Source organism: Rana temporaria, chromosome 8 (genome assembly GCF_905171775.1).
Source record: "Rana temporaria chromosome 8, aRanTem1.1, whole genome shotgun sequence".
Taxonomy (NCBI): Eukaryota; Metazoa; Chordata; class Amphibia; order Anura; family Ranidae; genus Rana; species Rana temporaria.
Genome location: NC_053496.1, coordinates 135,211,119 through 135,234,744, shown reverse-complemented (window position 1 = coordinate 135,234,744; position 23,626 = coordinate 135,211,119). Strand labels below are relative to the sequence as shown.

At 44.1% G+C, this 23,626-nt stretch overlaps 1 protein-coding gene across 1 annotated transcript in view; it reads right to left on the bottom strand.

Annotated features, from left to right (window-relative positions):
• Positions 1–2,824: 2,824 nt before the first annotated feature.
• LOC120909085 (meteorin-like protein) overlaps positions 2,825–23,626 on the bottom strand; it is a 35,393-nt gene continuing 14,591 nt past the window's right edge. The window contains exons 2-5 of the mRNA XM_040320728.1: positions 15,804–16,047; positions 6,262–6,662; positions 3,489–3,548; positions 2,825–3,390 (exon numbers count right to left, since the gene is read on the bottom strand). Of these exons, the coding sequence (XP_040176662.1) occupies positions 3,077–3,390; positions 3,489–3,548; positions 6,262–6,662; positions 15,804–15,904 (876 nt within the window). The 5' untranslated portion in view covers positions 15,905–16,047 and the 3' untranslated portion in view covers positions 2,825–3,076. The remainder of the gene's footprint in view (positions 3,391–3,488; positions 3,549–6,261; positions 6,663–15,803; positions 16,048–23,626) is intronic.

The window sequence follows — 23,626 nt, the reverse complement described above, 5'->3', positions numbered from 1 at the left end:
GTTAAATGTGTACCCTGAATTGTGTTCTAACTGTGGGGGGAGGGGGGTGACTAGGGGAGGTGACCGATTGTGTCCCTATGTACAAGGGATACAGATTGGTCTCCTCTCTCACCTGACAGGACGTGGATCTGTGTGTTTACACACAGAGATCCATGTCCTTGTCCCTGTAACCGCCGATTGCGAGTGCCTGGTGGACATCGCGGCCCCCAGGCACGCGCATCGGTATCTCAGGAATGAGGCGGGCACGCGCGCGCCCTCTAGTGGCCTGGAGTGGCCAGGGTGGCTCTAATTCTCTGAGAGGACGCATATATGCGTCCTCTCAGAGAATTAGAGCCACCCTGCGGCCGCACATATTCGTACGGCCATCGGGAAGTGGTTAAAAGAAGTTGACAATTAATGTAATTTGTTTTCTTTTCTTTGTAAATGTAATTTTTGCTGTACCACATGCTACAGCTGGAATGAAAAATATTGCATAGAGTCCTCCACGAAATGCATACCAGACCCTTTGAGTCTGGTATAGATTTTAAGGGAGTACATCACACAAACCCCCAAAAAACGAATGAGTTCCCTCAGAAAATCCACGTCAGACCCTTAATCCAAGCATGCAGCTTGGCTGGCCAGGAAAGGGGGGAAACAAGCGCGTGGCCCCTCCTAAACTGTACCAGGCCACATGCCTTCAACCCTTGTCCAGTGGTTGTGGGGATCTGCAGGTGGGGGGTTTCAGTACGCCTTCTTTAATAAAAGGGTATTCCACCAAATGTACATAGTACCCCTTACAGATTAAAAAAAACAGGTCGTAGCCTAGAAATAAGAACACCCAAACATTTTACAAGTCTTTAATTAAAAAAATCAAAACCCCCCCAAATTTCTCACGATGCCTGCTGTCAACTACTTCCCTAAAAAAAAGACAATCTGCCGCTTATGACAAATCCCTGATGGTGATGATACCAGCTGAATGACAGATCTACAAGATGTTATTGGCTATATAAAGGAAGGGGAGGGCAAAGTGATGACATCATTGCCCAAATAATATGATCATGTGGCCATATTTGGCAAACATGTAAGGCTCCCTTCTCCATCCACTTGCTGAGGTATCCAGGGATTCCTGGCCATGTAATTGAATGAGCCAGGTGACATCAGTGGTTGAGCAGCTGTTGCTTCCTTTCGCAGCCATTGACAGCTGAAAGCTGCCATGTTCATCCACGCTGCATTCCCTAAATGTTCAGCATTCAGAAAAATGTCTGAACAGACAGTGCTCAGTCTGAACTTGTGCTCCTATCTGTGAGTATTACACCATTATAACAACCACGGTCACAGGCTTAAAACGTCTTCTATCGACAAAATTCCTGATGTAGGGCAGTGCACAATAAAGGGAGAAATTGAAATGTCCCATTAGAGGCTAATAGGTAGATTCAGAGACATTGGCCCAACTTTGTGGCGGCGTAGCTTAGCGTGTTTAGGCTACGCCGCCGTAAGTTAGCGAGGCAAGTACTTGATTCTCAAAGTACTTGCCTGCTAAGTTATGGCGGCGTAGCCTAAAGCGGGCGGGCGTAAGGGCGCCTAATTCAAATTTGTCTAAGGGGGCATGTTTTATGTTAATGGGGCTTGACCTGACGTTTTTCTTAAACTGCGCATGCGCCGGGCGCCTACATTTCCCAGTGTGAATTGCGACTAAGTACGCCGCACAGGCCTATTGATTTCGACGTGGACGTAAACAACGTACATCCCTATTCACGGACGACTTACGCAAACGACGTAAAAATTACGAATTTCGACGCGGGAACGGCGGCCATACTTAACATTGGCTACGCCACCTAGGGCCTAGCTTTAACTTTAGGCGGCCTATCTCTTACGTAAATGGCGTAAATGTACTGCGGCGGCCGGGCGTACGTTCGTGAATAGGCGTATCTAGTGATTTGCATATTCTACGCAGACCGCAATGGAAGCGCCACCTAGCGGCCAGCAGAAATATTGCAACCTAAGATAGGACGGCGCAAGCCGTCGTATCTTAGATATGTTTAAGCGTATCTCTGTTTGAGAATACACTTAAACATAGGTCGGCGTATCTACTGATACGCCGGCCTAACTCTCTCTGAATCCACCTATAAATGTGAAATGTATACAAGTTGTATACAAATCTCAGAACATCAGCAACACACGCACTGTATAGAATAGGGGCTTCCAGTTGGTGTCACAGTTGCCATGCATCATCTGACGTGTTTCATCCCAGACAAAGGAATCCTCAGAGGGGTCATAGTGCCCTTAGTCTTAAAAGGGTAGCTAAGCCCATCTCAGGTGCACAAATGAGCAACAACAAAGTCACTCATTGGGAAACAAATATTTTGTAGAAGTTAAAAACTCAGTCAGTGAGTGGCATAAGAACACTTTATTCATATTTGTCTTGTAAAATTGGTGACCAGAACTCAAATGTAGACACAGTTCAATATGTCTAATTCTTTCAGCATTGTTAAGAATTTTTGTCTAATTCAACAACTTTTACATTTTTTTGGTCATCAAAATTACTTTCACAGTCATATGAACAGAGAGGGGAAATAAAAGCCACATCAAACATCAGTAACTAGATAATACAGAAAAGCATCTCTTGTATAACATATTGCAGATCACAATGGCTTGTTTTTAGCCCTGTACACACTATCAGAATCTCCGATGGAAAAAGTCAGACGGACTTTATCCATCGGAAATTCCAACCGTGTGTATGCCCCATCGGAGTAATTCCATCGGAAATTCTGATGATTTCCATCGGAGTTTAGATAGAGAACATGTTCTCTTTTTCTCCAATGGAATTCCGTTGGAATTTCGATGTGATTTTGGTCGGACAAAGGTCCGATCGTGTGTACGGGGCTTTATAGTCAATTCAAATATATGTTTACATCTGAAATTGGCACAGATGTCCAAAGATGATGGTGGTTTCTAGAATGTCTTCAACTGGAGGTGCACATTCCACCCAAACATCTGGATAAAGCTTATTACCAACACACAGGAATGCACAGATGAAATAAATTACATGTTAGATCATGATGGTTATAGAATATGTTTATAGTCCATAAGTTTATGTTTACATCTGAAATTCACACGGGTTATTCCGAAGATGTTTAGCGTTTTGGTAGATTTCAAGAAAGTCTTTAAGGCGAGGAGCACATCCCAACCAAGCATCTCCAAAATGTTCATTACCGGTGAACAAGAAATCTCCCTCCCCTTTCTTGACTCCACATTTCAACAATGTCCTGATAGGTCTGGTCCATGTAACAGTGGATACATCATGCTGAAATATACTGTTTCGCTGTCTGTATACTTTTATAGCCTTGATGTGCACTTGGGATATATAGGCTTCCACATCATGTGAGACACTCTGAATGGATCCACTTACGACTTGAAAAGAAAATGTTAGATAATAAGTGCAATAGCAACTGTTAGATTTTGTTTAATCTAAAACAAATGAGGAAACAATTTCTAACAAACTCACTCACCATAATCATTCTTGCAAATGGCCATAAGAAGGTCTTTGCTATCACAAGGTTGGCACACATCTAGAATTTAGGTAACAGAAAAATATATAAATATTTTTTAATAGGTTTAAACACATAGGGCCAGATCCACAAAGAACTTACGGCGGCGTATCTATTGATATGCCGCGTAAGTTCTACGATGCGCCGTCGTATCTTTGTTTTGTATCCACAAAACAAGATACGACTGAATGTGGGCTAGATCAGACTGACATACGTCTTAGTATGCCGTCGGATCTTAGGTGCATATTTATGCTGGCCGTTAGGTAGCGCTTCCGTTGATTTCCGCGTAGAGTATGCAAATTAGCTAGATACGCCGATCCTCAAACGTACGTCCGCCCGGCGCATTTTTTTACGTCGTTTACGTAAGGCTTTTTTCGGCGTAACGTTACCCCTGCCTCTATGAGGCGTACGCAATGTTAGGTATGGACGTCGGGACAGTGTTGAATTTTCTGTCGTTTCCGTCGTTTGCGTAAAACGGTCGCAAATAGGGCTTTGCATAAATTACAATCACGTCGAAAGCATTGACTTTTTGCGACATGATTTCGAGCATGCGCACTGGGATACCCCCACGGACAGCGCATGCGCCGTTCAAAAAAAACTTCATTTACGTGGGGTCATACCAGATTACCATACAACATGCCGGCAGATTTACGTTACGCCAGCCCGCATATGGGAGCAAGTTCTTTGTGGATACCCTAGGAGCCACTCTTCTTTACAGCGACGTAGCGCATATGAGATGCGCTACGCCTGCCTACATTTATGCCCGTTTTTGTGGATCTGGCCCATAGTGACAGTTTGAACAGATTATATGCCCTAAATATAGTGGCTCACACCATTATAAAATATGAAGTAAGATCACCTCTCTTCAGAAATGAAAACTGTATATAACTGTATAAACTGTATGTTTGGATTCATTTAGAAAGAAACCAATAGAGAGATGCCTGAGATCTTCTCAGCAAATAGATTATGGAGCAAAGCACAAAATGCATGGCACTAACAAGATGTTAGCACTTTTAGATTTTTTTTCACAGTAAATAACATTCAAATCACATTTATATCATTATATCTTTAAGTTTTTTTATTACTATTATAATTAACCAATTCAGCCCCGTGAAAAATTGGCTGCTCAATGCGATCGGACACTGCGTCGCTTTAACTGACAATTGCATCGCTGTACCCAAACAAAATTGACGTCCTTTTTTTGCCCACAAATAGGGCCTTCTTTTGTGGGTATTTGATCACCTCTGTGATTTTTTTTTTTTTGCGCTATAAACAAAAAAATAGCGACAATTTTGAAAAAAAACACAATATTTTTTACTTTTTGCTATAATAAATATCCACATTTTTTTTTTTTTTAAACAAGCCCTTTTTTTTTTTTTAAACAAGCCCTTTTTTTTTCTCAGTTTAGGCCAATATTTATTCTTCTACATATTTTTGGTAATAAAAATTGCAATAAGCGTATATTGATTGGTTTGCGCAAAAGTTATAGGGGCAGATCCACAAAAGGATTACGCTGGCGTATCTACTGATACGCCGGCGTAATTTTTAATTTCCCGTGTCGTATCTTTGTTTTGTATCCACAAAACAAGATACGACGGCCTCTGGGCTCAATCTGACAGGCATACGTCTTAGTACGCCGTCGGATCTAAGCTGCAATTTTTCGGCGGCCGCTAGGTGGCGTTCCCGTCGAAATCCGTGTCGAGTATGCAAATTAGCTAGTTACGGCGATCCACGAACGTACGCCGGCCCGCCGCATTTTTTTACGTCGTTTTCGTTCGGCTTTTTCCGGCGTATAGTTAAAGCTGTTATATGGTGGCATATGTACGTTCCCGCGTACAATTTTGAATTTTTTACGTTGTTTGCGTAAGTCGATCGCGAATAGGAATTTGCGTAGAATGACGTCACCGTCGTAAGCATTGGCTTCTTCCGGTCAAATTTTGAGCATGCGCACTGGGATACCCCCAGGGACGGTGCATGCGCAGTAAAAAAAAACTTAGTTTACGTCGGGTCACGACGTATTTACAAAAAACATGCCCCCATTACATCCATTTGAATTCTGCGCCATTACGCCACAAAAGATACACTACGGCGCCGTAACTTATGGCGCAAATTCGTTGAGGATTCGAATAAAAAAAAAGTAAGTTACAGCGGCGTAGTGTATCTTAGATACGCTACGCCCGGCGCAATAATGCGCCGTTGTATGTGGATCTACCCCATAGTGTCTACAAAATAGGTGATAGATTTATAGCATTTTTATTATTATTTTTTGTACTAGTAAACATGGCGATCTGCGGTTTTTATTGGGACTGCAACATTATGGAGGACACGTTGGACACTTTTGACAAATTTTTGGAACCATTGGCATTTATCCAGCGATCAGTGCTATAAAAATGCACTGATTACTGTAAAAATGTCACTGGCAGGAAAGGAGTTAACACTGGGGGGTGATCAAGGGGTTAATTGCGTTCCCTAATGTGTGTTCTAACTGTAGGGGGAGGGGATTGACCTAGAGGAAATTACAGATCGTGGTTCCTAGCTATTAGGAACTCACGATCTGGCTTTCCTCACAGAACAGAACAGCCAACTTAAAGCGGCCAATGTACATATACGTCAGTTCGCGCAGTGGAGCCAACCTGCCGCAGTATAACTGGCGGCTGGTCCTTAAGCGGTTAAAGGTTTTAAACCAACAAAGGAAAACAAAAAGCATGTACATAAAAGACACAAGGTAACGTACTATCAGCAGAAGCAAAATTTTGGAGTAAGGGTCCAGAATGTTGGTTACTGATCACTTCATACTGAAATCCTGCTGTTCTCCTGCTTAAGTCCTTTTGGGGACTGGCCTGTAAGAAGAAGGCCACTCTCTGTGTAACATCCATCCCAAAGCAGTAAGTTCCCCGTACTTCAGCTGCTTCACTAACCAATAAGTGAAGCTCTTCGTTCTTTTCGACATACATATTAGCACCTCTAAACTCCAAAGAAGGCTTTATACAGACATTTGTATTCCTGCTGTTGACCAAGCTGGGCTCAAGAATTATACGCAAGGCTCTGGTTGGGTAAAGCCATTCTAATGAGCCTTCTGCACAACGTAGGTGAATTTGTTCCACAGCCCGTGAGCGAAAGTCCCAGGTAAGACCACTGGAGAAAAAAAGAAAATTGTTCATATTAATCTATCAAATAATTTGTAAAGCTTAGGATCCATCATCTGTCTATTTTTCAGCCATTCATTGACGAATGAAAAACAGACAGAAATACATTTCTATAGGAAAATGGTTTTAAACAGATTATCAATCATCTGTTTACATCTGTTACATCCATGTCAGTACAGGTCCGCTTTTTTTTTTTTTTTTATTATTGAACAAGGCTCCATCCAGATCTGCTGAACTGGAGTTGAATGGATGTAAATGGATGACATTCATTTTTGCATTGGTTGTTAGGAGCGGGCACTCAATGGCACCCTGACAACCAGTGACACATCCCTGCTATCAGCAGCAGGGATGAGTGGTTAGTTGTTAAAGGGGTGTTCCAGCCTTTTTTTGAGTTTATTAAAAGTCAGCAGCTACAAAAAGTGTAGCTGCTGGCTTTTAATAAACAGACACTTACCTGCTCCACGGCTCCAGCGACGCGCCGGCCGGGGCTCCGCTCCTCGCCCCCCCTCTTAATTCCTAGTGTGGACACCCGGCAGTGACAGCTTTAGGCTTCACGGCCGGGCACCCACTGCGCATGCGCGAGCGGCACTGCGCATGCGCGAGCGGTGCGGCGCCGTCCGATTGGACAGGCGCTCGTCTACAGGGAGGGGCTGTGAAAAGGCGATTAAGCTAATCGCCTTTCCAGCCCCTCGGTGGAAAGAGGAAGTGGGACAGGAAGTCCCCTTCTCCTGAAGCCCCCACTCCCCCCCCCCAAAAAAATTACATGCCAAATGTGGCATGTAAGGGGGCGAGGAGTGGGTTAAGCGGAAGTTCCATTTTTAGGTGGAACTCTGCTTTAAGAAACAAGCATTTGCATCCTAACAACCATGATTCCTCCCTGCTGAAAGCAGAATGTAAACAAAAGAGCCGAAAATACATACAAAAAATAGCATGCAGCCCCCCCCTACATGCCATATACTGTCAAGGTAACTAGGTGACCTGCCCCTTTGTGTTTTGCTTTTATATTTACTGAACTTGTGAATAAGTAGGGGTACTATGTACCGATTACTCATTCAACATAGGGGGTGGGCTCTGGGGGCCACGTCTTCTCAACACCGAGCCTGTAGTACAATGGCGGCTGGACGGGAGCACTGTTGTTCCTGGAGGACGTCACATGACGTTGTCGCAAAACTTGCCTCTCGCAGGGCAGCGCAGAAGCACGATCTGTCACCAGCTGTGTCCTCTGTCTGATCACTGTACTGGCCCACTGCAAGGAACATGGGATCTCATCTCTGTATCCAATCACAGCAGATCACATGACAGTTTTAACCAATGGATGGCCATTGCATACATTTGTGTTGCTAGCTGTGATTGGTCACAGTGATCACATGGTACATACAGGGTCAATCACAGCCCATCTCTATAATGTGATTAGCTGTGGCCAATCACAGCTAATCACAATAAAATACACTGAATTAACCTGGTTTAAGCAATCACATTATGTAAAAAAAAATCCTGATAGCTTCCCCAGAGTAGTACAGTGTTACAGGGAGATTTACGATCACTTCTTGTGTAGTCACTTTTACAAGAAGTGAGGACAATTAAAACAAAAAATAAATAAACTGCAAATAAATTCCAAAAGTAAATCAAATGGTGCCACACATTATCATCAACACCAAAAACTTTTGCCTTCTCATTAAATAGTTGTGTTTAGATAATTCAATTTAGTACCAAAAACCTAATTAATTGTGAAAGCTTTTCTTCTAGGTCACAACACAAAATCTTACAATCTGACACCCTCACAAATATTTTCTACTAGATTGTCCTATTTAGATAAAAAATAACTAGTCCAAACACAGGGTAATAACAAGCAAACCATCTATGCAAAACCAGGCTTCAATAGTATAGCTAAACATACAAAAAAACAGTGAGATGAGTTTACTCCTTACTGCAATAACTATAAAAAATCTGACCGTAAGACACTATTTTGTATACGGTAATGCTTATCTCATGTAAACAATATTTTGCCTTGAAAATTTCATATGTACAATTTTCAATAAAAATGATTGGAAAATAAAAATCTGTCTTTCTATCTTCATGTGACCAATAACCAGTCCGCATTGACATACTGTCTTACAGGATACCTTCTTCACCAGGAGTGATAACATGTCCCTGGTATGTCCAAATTTGGGCTGGCTGTCAGAATGTTATTATCAGAATGCAAAACTATCAGGATAATGCTATACGAAAAATAGGATATGACTGAGCAATAAAGAGTGCATAGGGGTTGGGGAGTGGGATTTACAGACAGCTACTGTATAGACTGTTTAAAATGCTAAACATGGTGGTAAACAAGGACCACTTATAAAACAGCAGCCCCAACTCATATCACCATAAACCCTTACTGACCAACAAAGACCATTCTATAGAGTGTGGTCTGCAACATCTTATCAGCACCTTGTCTATTCAAAACTTCCAACAATGTGTCCTTACAAAATCTTAAACAAAAGACATAATGGATGATTAGGCTTCACGGCCGGGCACCCACTGCGCATGCGCAAGCGGCACTGCGCATGCGCGAGCGGTGCGGCGCCGTCCGATTGGACAGGCGCTCGTCTCGGTCATGTGATGTGGAAGTCACCTCGATTGTTACGGTGCGGCCTTGGGGTCATGTTTACTTCAGTCACGGGCCCCGTTTTCGTGGCATCCGGCTGGCGATTTTCCTATCCAAGGCTTGGATGTCCGGATCGGGTATTATCCCGTGTTTATGTAGCCCTGGGTCCCGCGGAGCGCGGGCGCATGCGCATTGGCGCCTAGGACAGACCAGAGCTAGGCTTGGTCTGACCTGTATGGCTTCCTGTGCGCACGCATGCGCGTGCACGTGCGCGTGATGACGCCCAGTGGCCATTATTTTTTGTTATTTAAGGGGGGTGATTCGGTGTGTCACCCGTGCCCCATGAGGAAGCGAGTTTTCGCGAAACCGGTCGGGCGGAACGAGTGTCGCATCGGATCACCCCCCGTTGATTGCACCTTTCCCTACCTACTTGGACGGGTCTTTTTGGTTGGCTTCCGGCCGGAGCTCCAAATTTGACATGCCTATTTATACCGTTTATATGTAAGTGCGTTTTTTTCTTCTTTTTAATAAATGTTACCTACGTTATTACACTATTGTGGCCCTTATGTGTCTTCCATGGTAATCGGGATCCCAATTTTCCATCCATGGCTTGAGACGGAGGTGTACATGATATTCAGCCTTTCTACATTCCAACTACCATAGTGTTTACCCACACGCCTTCTGGGGTCGTCTTTTAATTAAGAGACCGCTGGATATCTGGTAAGCAGATATATTAATTTATGGTGGAGGTTTTTCTGTCTATTGGATCGTCACCACAGCCTTTGATCAACACTTATGGACTGTTTTTTCTGTTTCCTTCACTGCACTGGGGATCAGGACTTTTTCACGTTTTAGATCATCTATGGACACTGATCTATGTCATGACCTTTAGAATAATTTTTTATTTTTTTTTTGTATAGCGCATCTTGTTTTTTCTTCATAATGGATGATACCAAAGAAAAATATGTTGGAGAATGAAGAAATAAAATAAACGCCCAGAAACAAACTATTTGCCAGTCACTACAGAGAGACTACAAACTCGCCACATACTTGGAGATGCTACAAAATCCCAAAGACAGACAGACCCCTAGAATGTAAAATACTGAGCGTGTGCAGCCTGGAAACTGAAATGGCACAGACAGATGTACAATCCCAAAGAAAGTTGACCGTGCCAGGGTTTTCCTGAAGGATGAAACAGTGCCCCAAGTACTCAATGGTGAGGAACACTCACTTCCAGAGACTCTCAGCTCTCATCCTAGACTTCACTAAACTGAATTGAGTGGGGGAGAGAGGAGTTTTCATTTCACTTTTATAGAAGATTTGTAGCAGCGCATAAGACTGACTGAAAGACAGAAAACTGTTAAAGTGATATTAAAGGTACCCATTATTTTTTTAAATAACAAACATGCCATACTTACCTCCACGGTGCAGTTAGTTTTGCACAGAGTGGCCCCGATCCACCTGTTCCGGAGTCCTACTGCGTCTCTCGCGGCTCCTCTCCACATTAGATAACCCCCTCTGGTAAGCTCTCTCCCGAGGGGGTTACCTTGCGTCAGGGGCGTACCTAGAGCATTTGGCACCCGGGGCGGATCCTACATCTGGCACCCCCCCCCCCCCCCACGTTTACCTGGAAAAACACCCACAATTTTTTTTCATGTTTTCAAGAACATGTATTGCACGAATTTGTAAACTTTACATCAACTTAAAAAAAAAAAAAAAAAAAAACATAGGTTTAAGTAAGTTAATAACTTATTTTCCAATTTCAATTATTTATAACATTTACTCAACAGATAATACTGCTTTTTTTTTTTTTTAACAAAACCATAGCATAGCAAACGCCTGGATTCTGCACACTGTAAATCGCACATGTCTACATTCTGCACACTGTAAATCGCATATGCCTACATTCTGCAACCCTCCCAATCAGGTCAGCTACAGTGTTACACTATACACATGGCAGGGGGTGGCGGGCACAGTAATCACCCCCCCCCCAAATCAGGGCCGTCTTAATAGCATCATGGGCCCCTGGGCAAAGCAATGCTCTGGGGCCCCTACAATGGAGACAGTGCAGGTAAACAGACATCAAGTAGGTAGGAGGTAGGGGATATCTAGGGTGTAGAGGGGTCAGAGTGCTGGAGGGATATCTGGGATGTAGAGGGGCAGCCCGGGGCCCAAGGAACAGCTGCTTTGGGGAAAGAGCAGGGGCCCCCATGCAACTGGGGCCCCTGGGCAGTGCTCAGTGTGCCCTCTCATTAAGACAGCCCTGGGGCAGCTACATACAGTGCTAGTACACATGGCAGGGGGTGGTGGACACAGTAATCACCCCCCCCCCCCAAATCAGGTCAGCTACATACAGTGCTAGTACACATGGCAGGGGGTGGCGGACACAGTAATCACCCCCCCCCCCAAATCAGGTCAGCTACATACTGTGCTAGTACACATGGCAGGGGGTGGTGGACACAGCAATCACCCCCCCAAATCAGGTCAGCTACATACTGTGCTAGTACACATGGCAGGGGGTGACGGACACAGCAATCACCCCCCCAAATCAGGTCAGCTACATACAGTGCTAGTACACATGGCAGGGGGTGGTGGACACAGCAATCACCCCCCCCCCCCCCAAATCAGGTCAGCTACATACTGTGCTAGTACACATGGCAGGGGGTGGCGGACACAGCAATCACCCCCCCCAAATCAGGTCAGCTACATACTGTGCTAGTACACATGGCAGGGGGTGGCGGACACAGCAATCACCCCCCCAAATCAGGTCAGCTACATACTGTGCTAGTACACATGGCAGGGGGTGGCAGACACAGCAATCACCCCCCCCCCCCAATCAGGTCAGCTACATACAGTGCTAGTACACATGGCAGGGGGTGGCGGACACAGTAATCACCCCCCCCCCCAAATCAGGTCAGCTACATACTGTGATAGTACACATGGCAGGGGGTGGCAGAAACAGTAATCACCCCCCCCCCAATCAGGTCAGCTACATACAGTGCTAGTACACATGGCAGGGGGTGGCAGACACAGCAATCACCCCCCCCCCCAAATCAGGTCAGCTACATACTGTGCTAGTACACATGGCAGGGGGTGGCAGACACAGCAATCACCCCCCCCCCCCAAATCAGGTCAGCTACATACTGTGCTAGTACACATGGCAGGGGGTGGCGGACACAGCAATCACCCCCCCAAATCAGGTCAGCTACATACTGTGCTAGTACACATGGCAGGGGGTGGCAGACACAGCAATCACCCCCCCCCCCCCAATCAGGTCAGCTACATACAGTGCTAGTACACATGGCAGGGGGTGGCGGACACAGTAATCACCCCCCCCCCCCAAATCAGGTCAGCTACATACTGTGATAGTACACATGGCAGGGGGTGGCAGAAACAGTAATCACCCCCCCCCCCAATCAGGTCAGCTACATACAGTGCTAGTACACATGGCAGGGGGTGGCAGACACAGCAATCACCCCCCCCCCCCAAATCAGGTCAGCTACATACTGTGCTAGTACACATGGCAGGGGGTGGCAGACACAGCAATCACCCCCCCCCCCCCAAATCAGGTCAGCTACATACTGTGCTAGTACACATGGCAGGGGGTGGTGGACACAGCAATCACCCCCCCCCCCCCCCACAAATCAAGTCAGCTACATACAGTGCTAGTTGTACACATGGCAGGGGGTGGTAGGCACATCAATCACCCCCCTAAATCAAGTCAGCTACTACATACAGTGCTAGTTGTGCACATGGCAGGGGGGTCCTCCTCCCCCCAAATCAGGTCAGCACACACAGAGTGGCAGAGCAGGCAGACACACTCCTCCAGGCTCTTCTTCATGCAACACCCCCCAACCCCCCCCTCACCACTGTTGTCCAGCCTCAGGCTCTCAGACTCAGCCTCTGCTAGGGAATAACTTGGGAGGTCCAGATGGATTCGATTCCTGATCCTGCCTCACTGCCTGTGTCTGTATGTGAAAGCAGTAGCCGAGCCGCCCCAGCGGAGAGAGATGACAGACACAGGCTGAGGCCGCAGTGGTGGGTGGAGGCGGAGCTAGCAGGAGGGAATTCAGTGAATAAAACGAGTGGACAATCTGGACTAGTCCATTGCGGCCGCGGCGATGGGGGTGTTCTAAAAAACACCTAAAGGGAAATGGAGCAGCCAGACCCAGCAGGGATGCCTTGGGATGATTAGACAGTATCACCCGACTTGGGTATGGAGTGCACCCCACATAGCGAAGTCACTCGGCCACTGACACCCCTTCAATGTGTGGTACCTGGGGCGGACCGCCCCCGCCGCCACCCTATTGGTACGCCCCTGCCTTGCGTGTCATACACTCAGCATCCATAGACTTAGAATTTGATTGACAGCAGTGGGAGCCAATGACTGGGCTGCTATCCAATGGAGAGCCGAGAAACTGTGGAGAGAGCGACGTAGGATCGCGCCCACAGAAATTCGGGGCTCAGGTAGGTAAAGCGGGGGGCCAAACACTGCAAGGTGTTTTTTTACCTTAATGCATAGGATGCATTAAAGCGGTTCTCCACCCTAAAGTGGAGTCCCGCTGATCGGAACCCTCCCCCCCTCCGGTGTCACATTTGACACCTTTCAGGGGGGAGGGGGGTGCAGATACCTGTCTAAAGACAGGTATTTGCACCCACTTCCGGCCCGGCATTCACGGGCAAAAGACGGGCATTCCGTCACATCCCGTCGCCCCCCCCCCCGTTGTGTGCTGGGAACACTCGGCTCCCAGCACACAGCGGGAGCCAATCGGCGGGCGCGGCGCGACTCGCGCATGCGCCGTAGGGAACCGGGCAGTGAAGCCGCAGTGCTTCACTTCCTGGTTCCCTCACCGTGGATGGAGGGGGGAGCAGCAGGGTGACGAGCGATCGCTCGTGCCCTGCTGCGGACGGCGCTGGACTCCAGGACAGGTAAGTGTCCTTATATTAAAAGTCAGCAGCTGCAGTATTTGTAGCTGCTGGCTTTTAATATATTTTTGGGGTGGAACATCCGCTTTAAGGTGAAAACACACGTAGGTTTACAACCCCTTTAACTTAAAGTGGAGGTTCACCCTAAAAACATGTATATAACATTACATTCTGCATACTTCCAACATTTACAGTATGCTGTTTTTTTTTTTTTTTTTGCTGTACATACCGTATTATTGCTATTTTCCACCCGACTTCCGGGTGCTCACTCCCGCGGGAGTAGGCGTTCCTATGCAGAGGCGCAGTGTCACGTGGGACTTCGCCCAGATGATTGACGTCTTAAAGCGGTTCTCCACCCTAAAGTGGAGTCCCGCTGATCGGAACCCTCCCCCCCTCCGGTGTCACATTTGACACCTTTCAGGGGGAGGGGGGTGCAGACACCTGTCCCGTTGTGTGCTGGGAACACTCGGCTCCCAGCACACAGCGTGTGAGCCAATCGGCGGGTGCAGCGCGACTCGCGCATGCGCCGTAGGGAACCGGGCAGTGAAGCCGCAGCGCTTCACTTCCTGGTTCCCTGAGCGTGGATGGCGGGGGGAGCAGCAGAGAGACGAGCGATCGCTCGTGCTCTGCTGCGATCAGCGCTGGACTCCAGGACAGGTAAGTGTCCTAATATTAAAAGTCAGCAGCTGCAGTATTTGTAGCTGCTGGCTTTTAATATTATTTTCCCGTGGCACATCCGCTTTAAGAAAGAACTGCGAGTTTGGCTACTTTCGGAAACTCGTGACGCGCCTAATCCGCTGAGGGGATAGACACTGCGCCTCTGCATAGGAACGCCTACTCCCGCGGGAGTGTGTACCCGGATGCCGGGTGGAAAATAGCAATAGTACGGTATGTACAGCAAAAAAAAAAAAAACAGCATACTGTAAATGTTGGAAGTATGCAGAATGTAATGTTATATACATGTTTTTAGGGTGAACCTCCCCTTTAATAATTCCCAAACCTGCACTCACCCCCTACCCCTTGTTGTTATCCTTTAACCTAATAACATCCCTGCACTCACCTCCTATTCCATTCAACGTCTCCATTATCCCTAATTATAACAACCTAGGAGTTGTTTATTTAATTCCATTCCCCATATTCAAACTAATAAAACACTGGCAATGCTAAAATGTATTTGGTACTGGCAATAAAGCTTATTTGAATTTGAAAAATAAGGAAAGGGAAAGGAGAGAGAAAGAAAGAGAGAAAGTGGGGGGGGGGGGGGGCTGGGAGAGAGAGAAAAAAGGTTGGGAGAGTAGAAGAGATAACAGTAAAATATGACAAAATGTGATAAAAAAAAACAAAAAAAAACGATATGTCTTTGTATTAAAAATATATTCTTCCTAACTATTTTACGGCATGGTGACAAATAATTAAGAAAAAAAAAATCAGGCAGTTTTACTAGCAAAACTGTTGGGAGGAATTTCTCCTATCAGAAAAAAAGTCCAGGACAGCACAATTTCATGTCACACAAGAGAGCATCTTTTAAATAAGAAATAAGGACAATAACAGTATAAAATGTGCCTGGAAAATACTGGCTCCACTATTTCCACTCATGTCAGTATACCATACCTTCCTTTCCAGCTGCAAAAGTCCCCGGAAATGAAAACAATTCCTCTGCTTAGCAGCATGATGCATATTTGGAGAAGATCCAGCAGCCCAAAACTCTTCATATTATGATGTCTTTGTCTTCTAACCTACTAAGAGGTCAAGACAAGCTGAGTGTGGTCTATAGTAGGAAAGCCAAACCTCTCTATCAGCATCCCCATTTCAACTCTGACTCCATCCACAGATCTTGCACAGTTCATTTCAATTCCTAAAGAAAGGCGGAAAAAAAAAAAGCAAAAGATTGAGTGATCTCTGTTGTATGTAGTAAGTGACAAAACCAATTGCAATCAATTATTAGAGGTTTATAGATTGTGATTGATGTGCCTTATTTAGCTTTGAAGTTCTTTTCAGCTGCACTGATGTTTTCCCCCCGCTTACAATCATATTTATAACTGGTGCTTCTTTAACTGACAGATGAGTTAAAAAAAAAAAAAAACATTAGTGCTAAATATCTTTCACAATGTATAGCACACATCTTGTGAGTACTGTAAAGTTAGTAAGAGTAAAATAATAAATTATTTGCATAGTTAGCAGGAAAATAATAATCTGATTTTTGTTTTGCAACATGTATAAGGATGCAAATATGCATTTTTTCATTTTTTCCACTCAAAAGTTACTTAGAACCCCCAAATATTATATATTTTCTGAAAGTAATGGTGTCGATGAATAAAATGGTGGCTGTTTTTAATGTCACAAAATATTTGCGAGCAGTTTATCAAACACAACATTTCAGGAAAATATCCACTTTGATGCATTTTAGTGCACACAAACACTATATAAAACCCAATTTTTGGTAATATTAAAAAGATGATGTTATGCCAAGTTAAAGAAAAATACAGATATATGGTGCAATCCCAGGCATAAAAAAAACAAAAAAACTCTCCCCACATCACTTAATCAGTCCATAATGAAACTAATCACAGAATAAAGATAGGCAGCTTCAGAGAGAGATAGGAATTGTTCTTTGGAATACAGTAGAAAAACACAAGGGGGCACCACTAAATGCAGTATTAAAACAACCACTTAAAGCGAAGTTTCACCTAAAAAAAATTTTTTTTTAAATAAAGACTCTTACCTGCCCCCAAAGCCGACCCATCCCTCAGCCCTGGAGGCACCGGCAGTGCTAGTAAGGGAATCAGGAAGTGAAGCCTTGTCCATTTTTGACACTTGTAGTTTACAAGTTAAAATCATTTTTTTTGCTAGAAAATTTATTAGAACCCCAAACATTATACATTTTTTTCAGACACACTAGAGAATTGCAATAATTTATATCACACTGTATTTGCGCAGCGGTCTTACAAGCGCAATTTTTTTGGACTTAAAAAATAAGACAAAACAGTAAAGTTACAGTAGTCCAATTTTTTTATATTGTGAAAGATAATGTTACGCAAAGATATTATTTATACCCAACATGTCATTCTTCAAAATTTTGCCTGCTCATAGAATGGCGACAAACTGTGACGCTTAAAAATATCCATAGGCAACGTTTAAAAATGTCTACAGGTTACATGTTTAGAGTTAAGGAAAGAGGACTAGTGCAAGAATTATTGCTTTCGCTCTAACGATTGCGTTGATACCGCACATGTGTAGTTTGAATGCCGTTCTCATATGCTGGCGCAAAATTACATATGAGTTCACTTCTGCGTGCGAGCTTGGCGGGACGGGGCGCTTAAAAAAAATTTCTTTTTTTTTCTTATTTGTTTTACTTCCCTTGTAATAGAAAAAAAAGCATGATAGGACCTCTTAAATGTGAGATCTGAGGTCAAAAAGACCTCAGATCTAACATTAACACTAAAATGCAATAAAACAAAAAATGAAATGTAAAATGCAAAAAAAATATTTCTCCTTTAAGACCATTGGGCGGAAGTGACGTTTGACGTCGGCTTCCGCCATTCATTGTTATGGAGCCGAGCGGAGGCCATCTTTCCCTCACTCTGCTCCGTGTCTAAGAGGAAAAAGGACGCGATCGTCTCCGTCGCTACCGATGGCTCCGGTAAGCTGCGGAGATGACTGGAACGTGGCAGGGGGGCCTATCCCGCCCCAATAAAAGTGATCTTGTGACGAATCCACCGCGGAGACCACTTTTACCTGAAAGCCAGCCGCTTGCCATTGTTGACAATACCAGGGTTATGGTAGCTAGCTGCTGCCATAACAGCGGTATTTGGCGTCAAGATACCGACGTACAATGATTGAAGTGTGCAAGTGCCATGCTTGGCACATGTCCTCAGTTTGGGGGTGCAGCGTTTCTTAAACAGGTATCCAGGGTTAGAAGATCTGCTACAGCAGGCCAGAAGGGCCTGGTATGGATTTTGGGGAGCCCCATGACTTGTTTTTCTTAATTCTGTCATAAGGTTCCCCTTAACCACCTAAAACAGGGCAATTTCACCCCCTTCCTGCCCAAACCAATTTTTAACTTTCAGTGTTCTCACAATATGAATGACAATTACTCAGTCATGCAACACTGTACCCAAACAAAATCTTTATATATTTTTTTCACACAAATAGAGTTTTCTTTTGGTGTTATTTAATCACCACTGGGGTTTTTTTTTTGTTGCAATATAAGTAAAAAAAGAAAAATACTTTTTTTTTGTTTCTAATAATTTTTTTTTCAAATAAGTACATTTTGTTCATACATTTTGCTAGGATTTATACTTCTACATATCTTTGCTAAACATTAAACCAAATTAGTGGATATTATTTAGTCTGTGTGAAAGTTATAGAGTCTACAAGCTATGGCCTATCTAATATCTTGAGGCCCTAAAATGTCAGGACAGTACAAATACCCCAAATTACCCCTTTTTGGAAAGTAGACAATCCACGGTATTTAGTAAAAAGCATGGGGAGTTTTTTGAAATTGTAATTTTTTCCCACAAATCCTTGGGAAAATTAAGAAATCCTTTTTTTTTTTTTTTAACACAAAATGTTCATAATAACAAGCTATAACAAGTTATTTCTCACACACAGCATATGCATACTTCCAATTAAGAATGACAGGCTCAGGCCGGCACAGCTTTTTTTCTTAATGCTAGGGGCTGTTGAAAAAATATGCATACACTGTACTGTCACCATCTGAGGAGGCCACAAGGATGGTGAGCCGTGACAATGCATGCATCAGTGACACAATACCCATTGTGTTCCTGCAGGAGCAGACTCTGCATGGCATTATGGACAGGGCACTCAATGCAGAGCAGCAGAAGGAAGATGTGGACCTCCTTTCCTCTCAAGGCCCAATTTATGCAGACACCATTCTTGCGATGCCACACAACACACAAGAGGAGAGGGAGGAGGAGGTGGAGGGGCAGGATTTCGGTCAGTTTTGGAGGCATTGAAGAAGAAGACAAACATCAACCCTTAACAGATAATTTTCCATCCCCAGAACCCTTGGAAGTAGTACGTGGCAGTTCCAGATACAGTAATTCTCAGTGACCCCGAGGCGTCCGTTTCTCATGCTTCCACAAACTTGCGGTGCATGGGCTCCCCCATTTTTTAAAGCCTGCGAAAGGACCTGAGAATACATCCCTTCCTCACAGAGGAAGCAGAAAATGAAATCTCTTGAGGACACCTTAAAGAGTAGTTTATGAAACACCTTTCCAGAAACTGGTAGGTTAGTCTCGTGGAAAATTTTGTTTTAAAAGTTCTGTTGGTCATGAGAGGAGCAGTGGAGAAGGGGGCCACCTCAGTAATGGTTTTCAATTTTTTTTAGTCCTTGGCACCCAGGGCTGTCAGCTTTCACATTTGCACATCCTATTGTGGGAGATTATCCAGGGGCGAAAACAGACATGGAGAGCTTTCCAGTTGATGATCCACTGGGTTACTGGGTTATGAGAATAGACCAGTGTTTCTCAACTCCAATCCTCAAGGCACCCAAACAGGTCATGTTTGCAGGCTTTCAATTATTTTTTACAGGTGATTACAACAGCCGTTTCATTTGAGGGAAATCCTGAAAACATGACCTGTTGGGTGCGCCTTGAGGACTGGAGCTGAAAAAACACTGGACTAGACCACTGGCCAGAACTTACCCAGTATGCAATTGAGCTTCTTGGCAGCCCTGCATCCAGTGCGGTTTCCGAATGATCATTCAGTGCTGCTGGAAGTTTTGTGACAGATTAGAGAGTGTGTCTGTCCACAGACTTCATGGACCTGCTGACATTTATCGAAATGAATCAGTCCTGGATAGCAGCAGTTATCAAGCCTCTGATGCCAATGTCATTGATTAAGTGCTTTCTGGATCTTGAAACTCTAGACCAAGGGTCTCAAACTGGTGGCCCTCCAGCTGTTGCGGAACTACAAGTCCCATCATGCCTCTGCCTGAGGGAGTCATGCTTGTAACTGTCAACCTTACAGTGGGACTTGTAGTTTTGCAACAGGTGGAGGAGGCACCAGTTTAAGACCAGTTTAAGACCCCTGTTCTAGACTGTCTAGCTTTTTGGGTGTTGATTTCATCTGGAAGAATTGTTTTGGTGTAGGTTTAATGGGCACAATTTTTCCGCATCTGTTTGAAGGGTGCATATCATTTCAATTTTTGACAGCAAGGCCAATTCTTGCTTTCATTAAGAGTACCTCTATAGGGTTACGTTGTGAAGGCACCACTGACACCCAAAGATCATTTTTTTCGCACCTGTTTGACAGGTGCATATTATTTCAATTTTTGACAGCTAGGCCAATTCTTGCTTTCATCAAGAGTACCTCTGTAGGGTTATGGTGTGAAGGAACCACCAACACCCACATCCGCAGCTGTTAGGCCCTGTACACACGTCCGAGGAACTCGACGTGCCAAACACATCGAGTTCCTCGTCGAGTTCAGTGTGGAACCCGCCGAGATCTCGGCGGGCCGACTTTCCTCATTGAACAACGAGGAAATAGAGAACATGTTCTCTATTCGGCCCGACGAGTTCCTCGTCGGCTTCCTCGCTGAAAAGTGTACACACGACCGAGTTTCTTGGCAGAATCCAGCACCGATCGAGTTTCTGGCTGAATTCTGCCGAGAAACTCGGTCATGTGTATGGGGCCTGACTTCTATACAAAGTCTGCGAAACAGACATCAGAATTTATCCAAAAAATCGCAAATCTTGTTCCGAGTGCATTGTGGCCTCATCATACAGACTGGCTCCCCGAACCATTTTTTACAAATTAAAGAAAGCTTGCACAAAAATTCTTTGGCTTTACAAATGTCATTATTGTTGCAGCAGGTTGTATACACGTTACAGATGGGCCACTTTGAAGGCAGACTAGTGGGAACCCCCAGGCACTATATTTAAAGGAATTCTTAATTTTTATTGTTATTTTTCATTTTTATGGTTTCAATTTAAGCATCAGAAAATAAATGCTCATTTCAAAATAATGTTTTTTAAAACATTTTTTCATTGATACATGTCCCCTGGGGCAGTACCCGGACCCCAAAAACCATTGTATGCCCAAGTACTTGCATGTAAGTCTTTAAAATAGGCACTTTTTTCCCCATAGACTTCAATTGGGTTTGTTATTCAATTCCAAACTTTTGCGGCGTTCAAAAGTTCTGCCGTGAACCTAACCGGGGGTCGTTCGGCCTACGTCTACTTGTAAGTAACCCCAAAAAAAGTTAAGTTCTTATGACATCTGGCCAATGTTATATGTAAAGGCTGCATGATTGTTTGAAAAAGGCGTCAGTGATCAAGCCAGTGGTTCACACCAGTAAAAATGGTGCCTTGTTAGGCCTCGTACACACGACCGAGGAACTTGTCGTAAATGAAACCTCGTTTTCCTTGACGAGTTCCTTGTCAGGCTTGTGGAGAAACTTGACAAGCTTTCATTGCGTACACACTGTCAAGACCAAATCTCCTCGTTCTCAAACGCGGTGACGTACAACACATACAATGGCAGGGGAAGTTCGATTCCACTGGCACAACCCTTGGGGCTGCTTTTGCTAATCATATGTTACTGCATGTTAAGTAAAAGTTTGGTAAGAGTCGATTTGCACTTTTCAGACTGTTACAGCGTGACAAATGTGCTATCTCCATTACAAACGTGACTTTTACCGAAGGTGCGCTCCCGTATCATACTTTATTCTGAGCATGCGCGGGTTTCTTAGCATACACATGAACGTGTTTCTCGTCGAAAACCAGCCCGACGAGGAACACGACGAAGAAATTAAGACTCCCATCGAGGAAAAAGAGAACTTGTTCTTTTTTTTCTCGTCGAGTACCTCGACAGTTCTTTGATGAAAAACATACACACGACCGTTTTCCTCTGCAAAAAAGCTCTGCCACCAAGTTTCTTGATGGATTCTGTCGAGGAAAACGGTTGTGTGTACGAGGCCTCAGAGCTGTGTTTTTGCCTTTATAGTTTGTTTACTGGACCCTTTAATTGTTTTACAAGGAATGTGTCCAAGAGCGTTGTGATTCATTTTGATAATTAAGGGTTTAATAAACATACTCATTTGCATTTCATACAGTATCAAATGTTTGTTGAAAAGGTACTAATTCTGTGGAATCTTACAGAAAGTGTTGGGACAAGAATTTTAAGTATCTCAAGGGAAACAAAGTGGATTTACACATTAAATACTAAACTCCTTGAAGTTTAAATGTTGAAGTAGAAATAGATACTCAAATAAATAAACAAAGGGGAGACATTTTACCTGGCAAATAATATCTAGTTCTGCTCAGCCAGTTCTAATATTTACAGAGCTCCACCACACAACACAGCTTTGTCTGGCAGGGAACAAGACTTAGTTTTTCTCTGATGCTGTTAACATGTACAGGTCTTGCACCTCCCACCCCTAAGAAATTGGACAGTGAAAGGAAAGAGACAAACTTCCAAACTCACCTCTCTACTCTACTCTCTCCTCCAAGCAGTATGCGCCTTACATTGTAGCCTAACCGATAGGTTCTAAGTGCTGCTTCTCCCTCTCCAAGCCCCGTACAGGTAATGCAAAATAGTGATTTCAAGTCTGATTTAGGGGCAAAGCTAATTAACCGCTTCAGCCCCAGACCATTTTGTAGCTAAAGGTTTGTAGCTAAAGAACCCAGCCACTTTTTGAGATTCGGCACTGCGTCGCTTTAACTGACAATTGCGCGGTCGTTCGATGTGGCTCCTAAACAAAATTGGCGTCCTTTTTTTCCCTACAAATAGAGCTTTCTTTTGGTGGTATTTGATCACCTCTGCGTTTTTTATGTTTTGCGCTACAAACAAAAATAGAGTGACAATTTTGAAAAAAAAAAAACTATATTTTTTACTTTTTGCTATAATAAATATCCCCAAAAAATATAAAAACATGTTTTTTTCCTCAGTTTAGGCCGATACATATTCTTCTACATATTTTTGGTAAAAAAAATGCAATAAGCGTTTATTGATCGAGTTGCACAAAAGAGGTAGCATCTACAAAATAGGGGGTAGTTTTATGACATTTTTATTAATATTTTTGTTTTTACTAGTAATGGCGGCGATCAGCGATTTTTATCATGACTGCGACATTATGGCGGACACATCAGACACTTTTGACACATTTTTGGGACCATTGTAAGTTTTACAGCGATCAGTGCTATAACAATGCACTGATTACTGTGAAAATGACACTAGCAGTGAAGGGGTTAACCACTAGGTGGCGCTGTAGAGTTTACATGTGCCCTAGTGAGTGATTCTTACTGTAGGGGGGGGCGTGGCGTGACACATCACTGATCATCATTCCCTATGACAGGGAACAGACAATCACTGACATTGCCACTAGGAAGAACGGGGAAAGGTTTGTTTACACTTACCTCTCCCCATTCTTCAGCTCTGTGACCCGATCACGGGACACCGGTGGCAATAGG